At 36.1% G+C, this 18,038-nt stretch overlaps 1 protein-coding gene across 1 annotated transcript in view; it reads right to left on the reverse strand.

The window, feature by feature from the left end:
- The window catches only part of LOC149553031 (haloacid dehalogenase-like hydrolase family protein), a 381,367-nt gene that overhangs the window by 298,231 nt on the left and 65,098 nt on the right, over positions 1 to 18,038 (reverse strand). The window contains exons 11-12 of the mRNA XM_089788543.1: positions 3,191 to 3,251; positions 2,910 to 2,985 (exon numbers count right to left, since the gene is read on the reverse strand). Of these exons, the coding sequence (XP_089644669.1) occupies positions 2,910 to 2,985; positions 3,191 to 3,251 (137 nt within the window). The remainder of the gene's footprint in view (positions 1 to 2,909; positions 2,986 to 3,190; positions 3,252 to 18,038) is intronic.

Consider the following 18,038-nt stretch of genomic DNA (forward strand, 5'->3'; position numbering starts at 1 on the left):
CATTGATTTGCATAACTGAGGTGGTGAAATATCTTCCGAAAGGTCGCGACTGTTGGAGAAGACAAATCAGTCTTTTCATTGCACCAAATTTGTGGCCGAGGGCCAAATTTGTGAAGTAAGGAATAAGTTGGATATTGCTACAATACCGCTGCTACAATAACTTGCTACGGTAACTTTGCTACAGTACCGCTGCTACAAGACATTGCTACAATGCCGTCACTACAATAATTTGCTACAGTGATTTGCTACAGGAAAATTCATATTTTTGGAGCAATTCCAAGTTTTTATCTACTACATTTTGCATTGTTTGAGAGTAGATATTTAGGGCATTGGTAGGGTTTGTAAAATCTGTTGTGACCTGATTTATATAGAGTTTTATATCAGAATTTGTTTCCCTAATGTCTTAGTGATGTAGATGCATATTTTCCTATTTGTAATTAGTGTTATACAAAAACAATTGCATCTTCATTGTTAGATGTTTGGTGTGTTCTTTGCAAGCATATTTATTAAAGTTTGGCATTTAGAAAGCAATCCGAATTTAGATATGCAATATATCTCTTGCTTCCAAAGTGTTTGACGAAATGTCAAACAACTGAATTAAAGAAGACTTTGTGTTTGATGAAGTTATAACCTGTTGGGGTTATTACAGACTTACACAAGACAAAGTCAGCATCCGCTTCTTAAGCCTTCACAATTATCGGGTATTATTCTTTTATGTACTAAATCAAGTTCAATTAATTGTTGTTGAATGATCTCTCTTTCCATCAAGTAAATGGATAGTTATAAATATTCTTTAATCTATTAGTTAAGGTTAATTCGGTTACTTTGTTATAGCCGTTAATTCCTCTTTTCATGTGAATATGTAAAATATTTGTTATAATTGTCCTTCATGAAAATATAGAAAGCAACATATTTAAATGATGATATAATTGTTAATTTTGGATTGAAAAAATAGCTTGTTACAGAGAGGAGCCAATCCTACAATGATGCATGCCCCTAGAGGCAAAACAATGTTGAACAAACAATTAATACAATCTCATTCTCGTTGTGCTCGAGCAAGACTCTGAATATGTCATACGAATTCATTCTCTTCATGCTTGAGCAGTACTATGAATCTATCATACAATCTCATTCTCTTAATGCTTTAGCAGGACTATTGAATGCATAGTTCAAATTCTCGCCGAGAAGTGGCAAATATCTAAGCTTCTCATGAGAAGTTTTTCAAAACGAGAAGTAACATGTTTTTCTCATCGAGATTTTCTATCGAAACTTCTCTGCAAGAAGTCGGCCACTTCTCGCCAACTTCTCGTAGTAATTAGCAAACTTCTAGCGAGTGGCAGCAATAAAATTGTGATGCCCGATGAGTTGCTAATCTTATATGCAGTTTGCATTTTTGAGCATTTAGAGGAGAGCAGAAGGGTTTTGGAGGAGAGAAATAGTGTTTGGCAGCCTTGTCAATTGATTGCAAGTGCATTGAAATAGATTTGAAGTGGATTTGAAGCTCTTTTCAAGAAAATCTGGATTCACAAGTAAGTTTTCTAAATTCTTTTCCTTTTTAGTTCAAACTTGTAGTCTTGCCTTAGTTGCATCTAACTTTATTGAAACTCTAGAATACCATTTGCAATGTTCTCTAACACGTTTTAGAGTGTAATGATAAAGATCTAACACTGTGTTTTTGCAATTTTTCCAAAAAAGAAAATAGTTTTCTCAATCATTTCAAACCTAACATGTTTTTGGTTTTTGCTTGCAAGTTTCAGCTTATTTTTAAAGTTATTAAAGTTTTAATCGAATTTAGCTTTTTCCTAAATATGTTTAATAAATTTCTAAATTTGTGGCTTCAATTTGCATTTTGTATGTGTAGGTTGATTCTACATCAAATGAAAAACATAGATTCCTCTACAACTAGATGAACTACAACATCTGCCAGTGACCCTATAGATGCATGTCCATCTAGATTTGTAGGCACACCTAAATGGATTAGAGACAGGGCATGGAAATATACCTCTAAAGGAACCGTGTATAATAGCATGATATGCATAAAATGTGAAAAACAAAATGCTTCAGAGTTCAAAGTCATAAAATGTGTGATATGCATAAAATACGTGAGAGTTTGAAGACTCTAACTATAACTGTCAATCATTAGCATTCCACATGAGAACGCGATTTTGTTACATATTGCATTTATATATATCTAGATCAGCTTGTTTAGTTTGTTTACTCATTTATTGACTCATTAGATGCATCTCCTTATTGAATTTCACAAACAAAAACATTTCTTATTAAATTTAAGTCATTTTTTAAAATCCCAATATTTCCCCGAGAAGTTGCCAATTTATCTCCGATATTTTCCAAGAAAACTATTTTTTTTCCTTGCCGATGAGTAGCAGAGAACGAAATTTCGAACTATGATTGAATGTATCCATGTTGAGTCTTGCCGATGAGTAGCAGAGAACGAAATTTTGAACTATGATTGAATGTATCCATGTTGAGTTCTATATTTTTGGTTAAAACAAATGAGCCATTTTAAGACAAACTAAGTTTTCTATATTATTTCCCAAAACATGATGGAGAAGAAGCTTGTTTGAGCTAACACAACCTTCGAATCTGCTTTCTGAAAGGTGTATTCTGCAAATGAGCCCTCTTTATGACTCGGCATGCACTAACTTATCCCAATCAAAAACATGGTTTCCATGTATATTGATCAGTGTTTAGTTGACCAACATTACAGAGTAAATTCTATGGTTTAAACTGTCAGTCACATCCAAATTTATTGACAACTTTATAAGCCCTATAAATATGTGCGTTTATCAGATGCAGTAGTAATATGCCAGAATAAAAATTTACTACATATAACCTGTAGCAATCTACTTACAACAATATCAATAATTCTTGTGATTGTAAGTTATTACCCGGCGAAGTCGAAGTGGGGTAGCATTCAGCCAATTAAGTTTTGGTTGAAATTCTGGCACCTCTTGTCCTGTTCCCCTATTACCAACAACATCACTCACTAAACCATCATCAAAAGGTTGCAGTGTCAAAATTCACAAGTAAAACATCTAAATTTGAGACAGCCTTTTTATGCCAACTGCACAAATGATATGCCCTATTCTCTTTTCTTACTTCAAATGACCTTGTACCTACAGACATTTTATCACATTTGTTTGATACAATCACAAAATCCATTCTGTACCTGGCTTCTATATCTGATATATAGCTCTTGAGCTGTTGAATGCGTGAAAGTGGGGATGTCACTGAACCGTAACAAGAATACGAATCAGTAACTTGCCACCATAAATTGACATTAAACAAAATTACATTAATCTGCATAAGTGATGAAAATGGACCAATATGAGGAGGAGATACAGCTAATAAATAGCATAAGAGAAGATTCCTAAAGCACAATCCAAGATAAAAAGATAAGTAAGCCAATGAAATCAAAACAACACAAGTCTACCACTAAAATCCAATCGGTATCCTCAAGAAATTACCATAATACATAGCAACACTTCTAAGAACATAGTCCACAAATGATAGAAGCAAAACCTCTTATCTTTTCCCAAAGCTAAAAGAGGCTGTGTAGTCATAAGAGACTTTGTAAAGTCAGCAAACATTATATAATGTAATGTCTTCTTCCAAGGAGTAGCCCAGGAGACCACTTAGCCTATTATATTCTATATGTAAATCTTTCAGTCCCTTAGATCCTTGTTGGTCTCTTGTTCGACATTAATAAATTTATCTTATATCTAAAGGCTAAAGTCTAGCATTAATGGACTAATTTAAATTAATTGCTTAATGTTACCCTATAAAAAACATTTTGTGAGTGATATTATTTAATTAAAATAATAAAGTGTCACAAAGTGAATTAAGTGAAACATTGAACGGAAATGTTCAATGTTTGTGGGAATGATATTTTGAAAAGGTTTTGAGGAATGTTCCTTGAGTGTTATAAAAGAATGCTGTGCTCATTTTAAGTACGCTTGGTCCTGTTATCTCATTTCCCGGATTTGGAGAACTTCTTGAGGAGCTGAAAACCCTAGGAAGAAAATCCTAAGGGATATTGAATCAATGGTGAAACTATCTGCCATTGCTGGTTGTTGTAGAGGTCACTCAGATTTCTCACATGATTTTAATAAAGGATGTCAATGGAAATTTGTGAAGTCTTTGTTGAAGAGATATTTCTGCAGATTTATTGATTTTGTAAAGGCTGTTTGCACTTCGACGCAATGGCAATTTATTATATTACTGGATACAATACCTTATGCGAGGCATAATTTTTGGCAGTATTGATTGAGTTAATCAAAGTAAATTAATTGCTGAAGTCATAGGCTCCTGGATGTGGACTTGGTATTTGAATGCATCCTGGTATAATGTGGTGGACTCGGTAATATGAAGTAAGATTATCAAGTTCTGCATTCTTGTATGCAGGGATTATTTTGGGTAAGTCTTGCATGAATTAAATAAGGTAGATGGCCCGTCAAACTGATCAATTTTCCTTGTGGTGACATGGAAATCACAAGAGCTGGTTAGGTGAAAATTAATCATCTATATTGTTGTTCCCTTCTCTCTTGGCATAAGACAAACATGAGGAACAATTGAGCATTGTGGATTTGTGAATATTTCCCTGTCACGTAGGGTGACAGTCACCTCTCCTTTACAGATATTCATGCAATTCCAAAGGCAGGTTGGATCAGCTGGAATGTCCAGAACAGAATATAGCTAAACTTCAGACTTGAAACTCCTCTGCTGGAAGTATACAGTGGTTTGGATGAAGGAAAGGGTGTTCCTTTGTGAAAATTGGAGGTTTGGTCATCCCATAATAACTTCAAGTTGAGTAATTTATTGTGCAAACTGAGCTGCTTTCTTATCTTGTTTAAGGTCAGATGTTCACTCCTGTGTTCAGTCTGTAGCTCTGTATTTTAGTAATTTTGCTTATGGAAGGATTTGAATGTAAACAATATTTCCCAATATCAAAGGAATTCAGATTGTATATCTGTTATTCATATCATTACTGTAATACTGATGCCCGGAAAACTATGATTATGTGGATGCATATCCGTTCACATTTTACATAATTTGCATGAGAAGTTTGGCTAGCATTTCGTCTCATATCTCTGTAACTACAACATGAAAATCTGAAGCTTATATGCAAATCTGAAAAATTAAGTTGTCTTAATGTCAAAAAACATGGCTATATCCTTCTTATTAATGATGCCAAAAGCAGCCTACATATCATGCTTAATAATCCTATCATATGTGAACTTATAACAATAGGTAGTGAATAACATCACCGCAAGATACAAGGAATAAGGCATTAATCAGAAAAATAAAAGGCTCACATAATATAGGATTTATGTGAAGAAATCTATGTGAACAAATTGCTACCAAGAAGAGAGGTCAAGCATGCATTATCAATAATAAATGTGATTACAATACATTCACTTACATTCTCCTCTTTGCCTCGGCTCCAACATAGCAGCACCTACATACCTAAGAAGAACCTCCTTATGTTTCTCAAATGGTGATTTCATGTTGGAGCAAGGCAAAGAGGTGATTATCTTATTCCTTTTGCAAATGGTCATTCCGTACCTTATGATAGTGGTACTCTTGTGATGCTTGAGTTGATTATAGGTCTTACATGCTCGGATGGATCAGAGACTTGTATCTCAGTTATCACTCCTCACGTTAAGACGCCATCTCAATATTAATCTTCTATTGTTCCTAATCACACTGACATTGGCTCATGCATAGCTCCCATTGATTCAATGTAACTAGACATTGTTCTTCCAAACATAGGCACTAGGGATTCACATCTTGCAAACATATTGCCCTTGTTTGTGGAGTCTCATGTTGCAGATGTGGGGATTATTTTGAGGAAATTCATCTCATCTTTGATGATAGCCATGTGAACTTTCTTAGCTTATCTTTGTCATTCATGGATCTTAATCTTCATTAGCATTTGAAGAGTCTTGATTTGCCACCTCCTACATGATTGGGCATGTACCTAATGTTTTGTGGCATTATCATCTATCATGGGCATACCAGTGTTTGAGCAATTTCCAAAGGCACGTAAAGTTTGGAATTGGATTCCTGTCCCTTCCACTTTATGAGTGTCACCTCCTCAATCTCTACTAGATTTGTTTCTTTCTAAGGGAAGAAATGTTGTTTGCAAGCAGCAGATCATGTTTTGTCTTCATGTATTCATCATTAGTGCAAGAATGACTTCTTCATTGGGGGAATGGTTATCCTCATTTTCTCTATTATGGGAGGATATCCGTTGTACTTAAGTGAACATTTCAATGTTTGGGGGAACATTTGTAGTCCTTCATCCCTTTTTCTCATTGCATTTTCTCTTTTTCTCTATTTTGAGAGACCTCATTGGTGTGAATTGCATTGCTTTGTAAATAGTACCTAATCAAGTCTTCATTGTCAAAACTTCTTCACGCATTTCATACTTAGCTTTTTGTCTCCCAAAGTTTCACAAGGGGTCTCCCTAAGTTTACTTAAGGGGGTGTTAAAACATGCATATTAGTTGCATTAGACACACTTGCATATGTTGCTTTAAGTAATTGCACACATGCTCAAGAATATTTTCACGTATATTATTATGCATAATTGAGTACATATTTGCACATCGTGCTCTATCTTAAGTTTACATAGTTTAGCCTAAATTCAGGCTAGTCTAGTCTAATTAGCCTATAGTTTTCACATTGTACATATGATGCACTTCTTGTTTGCATATCTTAGTTCTAGTTTGCTATTTTAAATAATAGTTAACTTTTGAATAGTTTTAGCACTCCTGCTTTCTATAAAGCAACTCATTTATTCATTGTAATGCATTCTAGTCTCAATACATTGTTTGTGCTATAAAGCAAGTTATTCATTCATTGTAATGCATTCTAGTCTCAATACATTGTTTGTGCATTAATACAGAATTCTAGTGTTGTTATAGAGCATATCATGTTTTCTTGATCTCTTTTGCATGATAGGTATGTTGCTTGTAGATGATTCCTAGCTCCTATGGTTGTATCATCACCTACTACATGGTACTAGAGCTCAATTTGTGTTATTTCACAAAAGATATAACCCTCTTGTTGGGTGGATATTTTGCAACCGATAGTTTGGGTAAAATCCAGTCGCAAAATAAGATGACCATGCACAATGTGTGAGACAGAGTCTCTCCTATCTTAAAGGGAAGGCTCCCCCTTCTCACCATTTCTTGGATCAACTCAAGGTAAGAAAGAAGTTGAGAGATTTTGTAAAAGGGTGTTACTAATATTCTTTCCTCTTAGCTTTCAGGAAAGAATCCACTTACCCATGGAGCGAGTGATGGGCAAGATTAAATCTCTTAACTAGACTTCTATCTAGTAGCTGAAAATGGTGATATCAATAAACTAACACTAACTTAAAGGCTAGCTGAAAGTGTATCAATTTGACTCTAAGTTTGGTCATAATCTATTCTATATGAATAAACTTTACTATTAGAGCACAAAGACTTCCAGAAGTAGAGGATTCTAACTATTTTGTGAATCAAGAAAGAGATATAAGCTACACTCAAAGCTTCTAATCTATATATCTCTACAACTGCTCCCAGTCAAAGCTTTGGCTCTGATTGCTTCCTAATTCCTTTTAACTCAATTATCAAGAATATAAAACAACAGGTGAATCAAAGATAACAAATGCAAATCACAGTCAAAGCGTCTAACTCGCACAAGTAACAATTTCGCTCAATCGAAATTAAGTCTCAATTGATTCTTTGTATTCACTTTTCTTTCAAAATGGCAATACACAATTGTAATAACCCCAACCGGTTATAACTTCAAGAAACACCAAACTCTTTTATAATTCAGTTGTTTGACATTTCTTCAAACACTTTGCAAGCAAGTTTGATACCACTATAATGAGCCTTGCTGGCTCTCAAACAATTTGTGATGAAGAATTGATTCTTTTTTTGTTTTTGATGTTTTGCAATTTTTGATACAACAATATGGCAGCAAAATAGAAGATATTGCAATAATAATTTGAACTCAAATATTTGGAAATTACATAGGGAATATATAGCTGAAATTTTCAGATTTTAATGCCAATTTAGATACTGATTTATTTTCACAAAATATCAACAACTCAGTTGATAAAATATCCCCTATTATCTAAATCAACAATACCCAGAAAAATTAGAAGTTACAATCCATGAACTTACATGTAGACATGCTTTGAAAACCCTCTGAAATGAAGACTAGCAGTAGCAAAAGAATTCTCCAACAAACAAATGCAACTACAGATATGTTGCTCCCAAAGTGCAGATAGAAAATAATGCCTAACAAAAAATATAAATGATGCCCAAATAACTCCAAATTAACCAGCACACAATTTGATATAACAATTCCAACGAATACCTTCACGAATTCCAAAACAATCTCCAGTAGCAAGAAAAATTAAACTTCTCCCTAGCAACAGTTAATACAGCAAGAGAAAAAGGCAATTGTATACCTCAGCACAATTGAAAATGCAATCCTCAAAATAAAAACTCAAAATTGAATCTACAATACTTCAGCTGTAGATCCCAAACCCTTATACTTCAGTAAGGGCACAAAATTTCAGAACTCCAGAAGTGTCACAAAGATAACAAGAGCAAAATAATATTCAATGTAATAACCCCAACAGGTTATAACTTCTTCAAACACCAAAAATCTTTATAGTTCAATGGTTTGACATTTCGTCAAACACTTTGCAAGCAAGCTTTGATACCACTGTAATGGTCCTGCTCAAATCCAACCTTAGAATGCTGATTGAAGGCTTGAAGAATTTTGTCAAACACTTTGCATACAAGGTGTCGTATGACGGATATAACTTTTCAGATTGCTGCAATGACTCTTGTTTCGATTTGCATCAAAGAGAATGCTTACAAAAAAGACTCCAGATTGTCTAAACAATGACCTAACATGAATGTGCAACTAATTTTGACAATATTCAATACAAATATGTGACTTAACTACTTGCAATATGCAGCTACAGCAACTAGTAATTATGACAAATACTTTGGATGCAACCTAAGATGGCATGAATGCACTTAGATGGCATTAATGCACTTACAACCAAGTGTCATTAATATAAACACTTAGTATGTAAAATTATAACATTATTTATGCCAAAAAGAGAATTTACAGCCAATTGATATTTTGTCAAACAATTGGAATGCAAACTAATAAGTTGATCATCAACTCTAGGGTTGCAATATAGATAGTCTAAAAATTACAACGCTCTTTCAATTGTAAAATCATAGCCTTCCTTTGATACCAATAATGCCAAATGGCAAACAAAGACAAGTACAATGTAAAATAGTGAAGTGCTGAAGCTATATTTTGTACTCAGCTGAAAACCTACATTTCTCAGGAAATATGTCAAATGAGAAGTGAAGAACCTGATTGTAGATGGCTGTAATAATTTTCTTCAATGCTGCCCCTTCTGCTTTTCTTTTATTTCGATCTGCTTTTTCCACTTGTTTTTTCCAGATTTGCTTTTTCGAACTGCTTTTTTCAGATCCGCTTTTTTGAACTGCTTTTTCGGATCCACTTTTCGAACTGCTTTTTTCGGTTGCTTTTTTCGGAGCTTCTTTTTCGGACTGCTTTTTCGGCCTGCTTTGTCGGTTCTGCTTTTTCGGCCTGCATTTTTCGGACTGCTTTTTCGGCCTGCGGACCTACTAGAAATGACCTCCAAAATGCTGAAAATGGCCTTAGGCCCAATGATGCCCTAGCTGAAGTGACTGAAGTATCACCTCCAAATGTGCAACCCTTCAGAAGATATTTCACTTCCTCAGTTATGCAAATCCAAGAGAGTTTTCGTTCCCAAAGATCAACTGACTATCTGAAACCACTTGGCTCCACAATAGACTGTGACTGAATCACAATTTGATGTCAAGAGAGAAATGAACAACTGGATGATTAGAATGAAGCCCGGGGTGCCTATTTATTCTTTTTCTCCACTTTCTCCAAAAAACTTCTAGAACATTATTTTATTTTATCTATTAAGTGACTTTATAACATATTTTATAATTCAAGTCACTTTATTAAATTAATTAAATATAAAGTAACCTTTTAATATTTATTTATTTCATAACTTTATAAATAATTAACTTAATACCACTTATTTATGTAATTAAAATAATTAATTAGTCATCCTCATAAAATATTCATTATTTTGGACAACCTAATTAATTAAATTAATTAAATCAAATTGTCTCCAAAATGGGGACATGACAGTCCGCCCTTCCTGAAATTGCTTGTCCCCAAGCAATGGCTGAACAATAAACCAATCAATCCGCCTGGATCCCAAATGTAGTCATGAACTATACTACTGTCAATTAACACAGGCTCCTGTAATATCCTCTGCAATATAACCAAGAGGAATCCATAATCAAATTGACAATTACAGCTCAACCAAACTCCAAAATCACAACTGCCACAGTCAGAAACCCACGAGACACAAACTCCTAGAACATCAGAACCCAAGTAAAGTGGACAAATTAAACTGCCATCACAGTAAATTCCATCAATGCATCCCACTGGCCTATACGAAATGTACAATCCAACTCTGCAACAATGGTGAACACTCCCGAATGAAACTGTACCAAGTATGGAGAATCCACACACTGTACAACTCTTGCAGTCAACACAACTCTGCAGATCACCAGCCACTATCTCATAACCATAACTCCCATGCACCGCTGATGGTGAAAAGACATCACAAGATAAATAGCAGGAAATGGAACCCAAACCAAATTTGCCTGCCATCAACTCCTCAACACAAGGATCAAATGCTAACTGATGTACATACCCTGTAGTATAATGCTGATAAAAAGAACCAACCTCAGTCAACAGCTCACCATGAACAAGTGATACAACCCACTATGGCTAATCACCAGCTAAGTCAGGAGATGTCATAGCCAAAGGAGTAGAATCAATAACAACCGCTGAAGCATCACTCCCAAACTCCTGTTCTAAGTCATGTATTATCAAGCTGTCAACCACAGAATCTATCGCCATGTCATGCCCATCACAACTCTCATCTCGAGGTGTCAAACCATCCCATAACTGATGACAAGCAGTAGGAACCAAAGTACATCTCTGTATCATCATCTCATCAACATGGTCATCAAAGGTAAATTGATGAGCATACCTCCCAGTGTAATGCCGATAGAATGCGCCAATCTCAGTTAGTGGCTCAGACTGCAATCCAGATGAAACTAACTGCAATCAATCATTAACCATGTTGGAACTGACTACTACCTCCGAAGACATCACCAAGGGAGTAGTATTACTAGCAGGAACCATGCCAACTGTCGGCTCACCAACATCACACATGATCTTTGATACAACATCTCTAGTCTCCATGCCATCAGTACTAGAGGCCACCACCATGTCAAGCATATCACAACAATCTGTTGCAGCACCCAACTCAACTGAACCTGACTCTAGTGGGAACGAACCCGATATGCCAATGTTAGTATCAAGGATGGATGCATCCCCATCTCCACTGTCTGTGACAATCTCAACCATGGACATCCTCGGATCAACAAACACCATAGCTTGTGACTGTACAGAATCTGGTAAAGATTGCAGTCGCTGTAACTCCATGGTCACCTTAGCCAAATGAAACTGTGACTCCTCAAAAGCCAACTGTGTACTCTCAAGAATTTCAAAAGTCACCTCGAGCTGCTGAGTAAGCTCACTCACCTCATCTTCCTTGGCCAATAATGCATCGTATGCTGTACTTCCCCACTCCATAAGATAATCTCTATCGGCTACCAACTGCATATAATTCTGTCTCAGGATCCGAATAGCCTCCCATAAAGAGTGGATCTCTGTCAAGGAAAGATAACTGCCTCCCTGCTCATCACTAGTAGGAGAACCCTATCCATAAACTGCTAACAACTGACAAGCAACATCGAAATGCTGGCAAGCGATAGCAATGTCTCGCTCACTAACTCTCAACTAACTAGACACATGATGGCACTGGCTAGACTGTCTCCTACAAACCTCCTCTGACGCACTATCTAAAGGTGTATCCTCAAAGTTACTGGTCTCTAGAGTATTACCATCCATATCTTGTGAATCAACTCCAAAGCTCATATCAACATACGGAGTATCAAAAACTGTAGCACCGCTATCCAACTCCTCTGTACCAAAAGAAACTGCCAAGGAAACTAAGACTTCAAAACTGCCCACTGCATCCTCCGCGATGTCATCAATGCCAATATGATCCTGGGACTCATCTGTACACACTGCCAAATATGAAAAATCATCAACACATTCCAGCAAGAATGGTCGACTGGATATATGAACAAAGCCCAACACCGGTGTATAAAAACTAATACCAACATCAGACAAGCTGCTGGCACAAGAAAAGACAACACTGTGCAATCTACTAATCAAATCCATGATAGCACCCAAACAATCACTACTACCAAAAAGTGTTAAAGATCTCCAGTCAACTAAATCCCAAATACCAATGAAATAATCTCGAGTCCATATTCGTAAACTAGAATCAGTTGGTAACTCAAGCAAACTCCTCAGCTGAGTAATATGACCAATACCAACTAACTCCACATACCTGTCTGCCATTGTCCCTGTATCCTGGATGTGAATGCAAGATGAACTCACAACATTATCAATGACCACATATGATTTACGTGCCGCAGAAAGCTGAGTATCAGGAGTGCAAAATGAAACTAAACTCAACTCCATGCCATGCTTATCCCCATGTCTCTCCCAGTCCTGTAATGCCAATAGAGTATTCACCAAAGAAGCTCGAGTGTCCTCAAGCTCGCGAGAAAGCCTGTCAACTTCCTCCTCCTTCCTCCTCAAGGCATCTGAACAGTCTCTGACAAGGCTAAGAAGATGGTCACGATCTGATAGAAGATGTAAATAACTCAACTTCATCGTTCCCATTCCTTCCCTAATCGCCTGTAAGTCAACACAAGAAGACTTTGCCTGAACTCCCTTATGTCTACCCTGTAACTGAATCATCCGTATGTGATACTCTATCATATCCCGCATCCTGTCATGATGAGATAATGAAGTCATAATATTGTCTTCGCTCACCTTCAGCTGGCTGGACAAATCATGTGAAGTACTACCAGCCTCAACCTCATGTGATGAAGCATCTATCTGTGCCTGGTACTCTCTCTCAACAAAGTCATGAATGCTCAATGTCTGCTCATCTGTACCAAGTATCTCACCATCATGCACAACAACATCCTCATAATCATCATCTCAACCCACTACGTTGTAGTCACTGCCTATTGGAACTAAACCATCCCGAGTACCTGTGACATCACCCTCTGACAACCTGTATACAATTGTCTCAACTTGAGTATCAAGTTGACCGTTACTATCAATCTGCGTAATATCCATTCCCACTACCTTCTGAAGTATTGTGTGCCCAACATCTTCCTCCAAGCTAGTCTGATTTTTGTCCTCCCTAGATTCGGCTATATGCTAGTCACCAATTGCTGCAAACTCCTTGTAGAGGTTTCTAGATACCTCACTTGTAGAGACCTCTTGTTCCTCTTTCTCTTTGTTCTGTGATGTAGTCCTCTTAAACATGGAAACCATCAATTCATTCATCCTTTTCTGAGTTTCATCCAACCTTTTCAAATTTTGTTTAAGCTTCTTCATATCCTTGTCCCACTGCTTCTGGGCACTTGAAGTAAACATGATTAACTAACTGATTCAATGTCCAATCTACCCAACAGGATGGCAGGTCAATAGCTCCGATACCACTATAATAACCCCAACAGGTTATAACTTCTTCAAACACCAAAAATCTCTATAGTTCAGTGGTTTGACATTTCGTCAAACACTTTGCAAGCAAGCTCTGATACCACTGTAATGGTCCTGCTCAAATCCGACCTCAGAATGCTGATTGAAGGCTTAAAGAATTTTGTAAAACACTTTGCATACAAGGTGTCATATGACGGATATAACTTTTCAGATTGCTACAATGACTCTTGTTTCGATTTGCATCAAAGAGAATGCTTAAAAAAAAGACTCCAGATTGTCTAAACAATGACCTAACATGAATGTGCAACTAATTTTGACAACATTCAATACAAATATGTGACTTAACTACTTGCAATATGCAGCTACCGCAACTAGTAATTATGACAAATACTTTGGATGCAACCTAAGATGGCATTAATGCACTTACAACCAAGTGTCATTAATATAAACACTTAGTATGCAAAATTATAACATTATTTATGCCAAAAAGAGAACTTACAGCCAATTGATATTTTGTCAAACAATTAGAATGCAAACTAATAAGCTGATCATCAACTCTAGGGTTGCAATATAGATAGTCTAAAAATTACAACGCTCTTTCAATTGCAAAATCCTAGCCTTCCTTTGATACCAATAATGCCAAATGGCAAACAAAGACAAGTACAATGTAAAATAGTGAAATGTTGAAGTTATATTTTGTACTCAGCTGAAAACCTACATTTCTCAGGAAATATGCCAAATGAAAAGTGAAGAACCTGATTGTAGATGGCTGTAATAATTTTCTTCAATGCTGCCCCTTCTGCTTTTCTTTTTTTTCGATCTGCTTTTTCCACTTGCTTTTTCCGGATTTGCTTTTTCGAACTGCTTTTTTCAGATCCGCTTTTTTGAACTTCTTTTACGGATCCGCTTTTCGAACTGCTTTTTTTGGTTGCTTTTTTTGGAGCTTCTTTTTCGGACTGCTTTTTTGGCCTGCTTTGTCGGTTCTACTTTTTCGGCCTTCTTTTTTCGGACTGCTTTTTCGGCCTGCGGACCTACTAGAAATGACCTCCAAAATGCTAAAAATGGCCTTAGGCCCAATGATGCCCTAGCTGAAGTGACTGAAGTATCACCTCCAAATGTGCAACCCTTCAGAAGATATTTCACTTCCTCAGTTATGCAAATCCAAGGGAGTTTTCGTTCCCAAAGATCAACTGACTCTCTGAAACCACTTGGCTCCACAATAGACTATGTGACTGAATCACAATTTGATGTCAAGAGAGAAATAAACAACTGGATGATTAGAATGAAGCCCGGGGTGCCTATTTATTCTTTTTCTCCACTTTCTCCAAAAACTTCTAGAACATTATTTTATTTTATCTATTGACTTTATAACATATTTTATAATTCAAGTCACTTTATTAAATTAATTAAATATAAAGTAACCTTTTAATATTTATTTATTTGATAACTTTATAAATAATTAACTTAATACCACTTATTTATTTAATTAAAATAATTAATTAGTCATCTTCATAAAATATTCATTATTTTGGACAACCTAATTAATTAAATTAATTAAATCAAATTGCCTCCAAAATGGGGACATGACATTCAATCGGATGCTTTACTCATCAAATGGGCTCATATTTATAGTCTCCAAATGGCACAAAATTTCCCAAATGAACTTCACTTAGGACGCTTCCCACATACCACATTAAAATATAATAAAGTGTCATTATAAACTAATTTATTAATTGCTTTTGGCTCCAAAAATTACCTTCTCCACCATAACTTAGAATTCTGACACATGAAGCCACTGTTTCTTATTTCCATGATTTAAAAACTTTTCGTCCCTATTCTAACGAGCTATGATACTAAGGAGACCAACAAAAAACACCCACAAAAATAGCAACCTCAGCATATTAAGTAATAATAATAATTCAACCGTCTTGTGAAAATAGTTGAAGAAGCATCAGAATCAAAATCTAACAACACCAAAGTGATCCTAATGATGAGAGATCACAAATGAACCTGACAAGGTGACTTACTACAAATAGACACTCCCTCCAAGATTCTTGGAGCTCAAACCGAAAGCCCGAAACAAAACTAAGAGCATCCTCTAACTCCTCTAACTCAACTGAGCTCATCGGAACCAATAGATTGACTTACTATAAATAATACATTCTTCAAACGGAACCAAACACACCATAGGCTGTTGGAAAGCCTATAATCACGCAACTGAGACCCTCAAATCCCACTGTCAACTCACGAGGGTCGCGATGGTGAAATGACCTGGCCAACTGCACGAACCTGCCAAAAATGGGGATGTTACAACTATTAAAGTTATGCTGCAACAATTTCTCCAGAGCTCTCTTGCATACAAATAAAAGATAGATTTTACAATAAGAGAACACTCTTTTATATAGGAAAAGGAGTTGAGAAAAAGATGGAGGAAAATGTGCGAGCAACTCAACCAACTTTGACCTAGTCTAACTAAAAGAGAACTTATCGGATTACATGTCACTACACATGCAACTTGTATTACATGTAATTACACAATTTTATGCAATACATCCTCTTTGATCTACAAACATAAAAACAAAATAACAATCATAAAGATTGTTCTTTAGTGCCTTGAATTTGGTGATGACATCACGCATTGTAGGAAGATTAGAATCGTCTTTGATATGGCTTCTATTCTTACTGCATCGGCATATGCTAATTTTACAATCGTGAAAATCGCCGGCAAAGCATCTTGTAAGTGTTTTGCTAAAGATTTATATAAAGCAAACTTGTTCATTGTATGAGAACCAAAATTTTCAGAATATAAATCAGCATTGATCTTGATTGTATATTCTAAAGTTATCCCTTCAACTGCAACCAAATTACCATGTTCATCATGTTCCAAATCACAGGTGACCCCAACTTCTATTGCCTATCAACCTTCTAAATTGGCCTACAACTTTGTTACGAGCTTTTTTAGTGTCTCTTCCTTATAACCCATGAGCCCATGACATTTGTAGAACATTTCACAAGATGGAAGAATGTCACACGTAACCATGGTATCTAGATCATATTTAGCGATCTCATTCCAATCATTCAAAATTTCCTTCAAAGTATTAGCCTCCTGAGCCAAAGATGTAGTCAAATCATGTATCATTTCTTCAATATTTTTTATATGTCCAAAGACTTTAATTGTATCTGCAATGGCTTGTACTCCTTCAGAAATGACTTCTCCCATCCAAGACTTCGCATCTTCTACTATCCTTCTCTCTTTAGGTGTCTGAGATACAATAGCTACATATTGTGAGTATTGTTGTTGAATAACCTCATTTAAGCGAGCAACCTCCAGCTTGAGTTGACTTTTCTTTTCCCATAATTCATGATTGCTCTTTGACACATTAACAAGTGTGTCTAGAGCATCTTGTAAGCAACCTAATCGTGATTGCTTTCCAATTTCTACCTTGGTGAATTTTAATCAAAACCAGCAAGTTCTTTAACCAGCTTGCTCACCAATGGCTCAGCAATTTCTACAAGCTTCGTCTTTTCAGAATCAACTAAGATCCTTGAAAAAACTTGTCTTTCAAAGATTTGGACTTAATTTTCTTAATAGGAAGGTCATTTGGGGGTACGACAACCTTTCTTCTCTTCGTTGTAATCCTGCTCAACCATGCAGGCAAACTAAAATTTTCATCTGTGGAAACAAGTACAGTGGAGACCATTGGTATTGATCTTGATTGTATCTTTGTTGTGACCGAGCATGATTCAATTTGCACAACTCAAATCATAGGTGCATGATAGGAGGATTCTGTCATAAACAACTCAAAACTCGTCAGGGATGTATCAAGTTGAAAAACTTGACCTTCTGTGAGAGTTGGAAAATCCTCAAACACATTCCCTACATGTTCACAATGTTCAGCTGTTAAAATGGGAGGAGTTGCTTAAGATATAGGAAGAGTCGATGTATTTTCTTCTGAGGTCAGGATAGGTGTGAAAACAGTGAAAAATGAATCCACATCCTCATCTATCATACCCAAAAAAGGTGCTTCCTGCATAGATGGTTACTGAGTTTGTGTAGGCCTTGAAGGAGATATGATCATGGCTTCTCCTTCTTCCTCCTCATCTTCTTCATTAAGTCCTCCATCTGATTCTCCTTCTGCCTCTTGAACTTGTTCAGGTGTCTGAGATTATTTTAAATCCCTTTCCACCTTTCAATTTGAATTTGAGGGATTTCTTTATATCAAAAGAAGATACACCATCTTTACTTGCAATTTCTAATAG

This window comes from Cupressus sempervirens, chromosome 6 (genome assembly GCF_028749045.1).
Source record: "Cupressus sempervirens isolate cs-2001-9-10 chromosome 6, ASM2874904v1, whole genome shotgun sequence".
Taxonomy (NCBI): domain Eukaryota; kingdom Viridiplantae; phylum Streptophyta; class Pinopsida; order Cupressales; family Cupressaceae; genus Cupressus; species Cupressus sempervirens.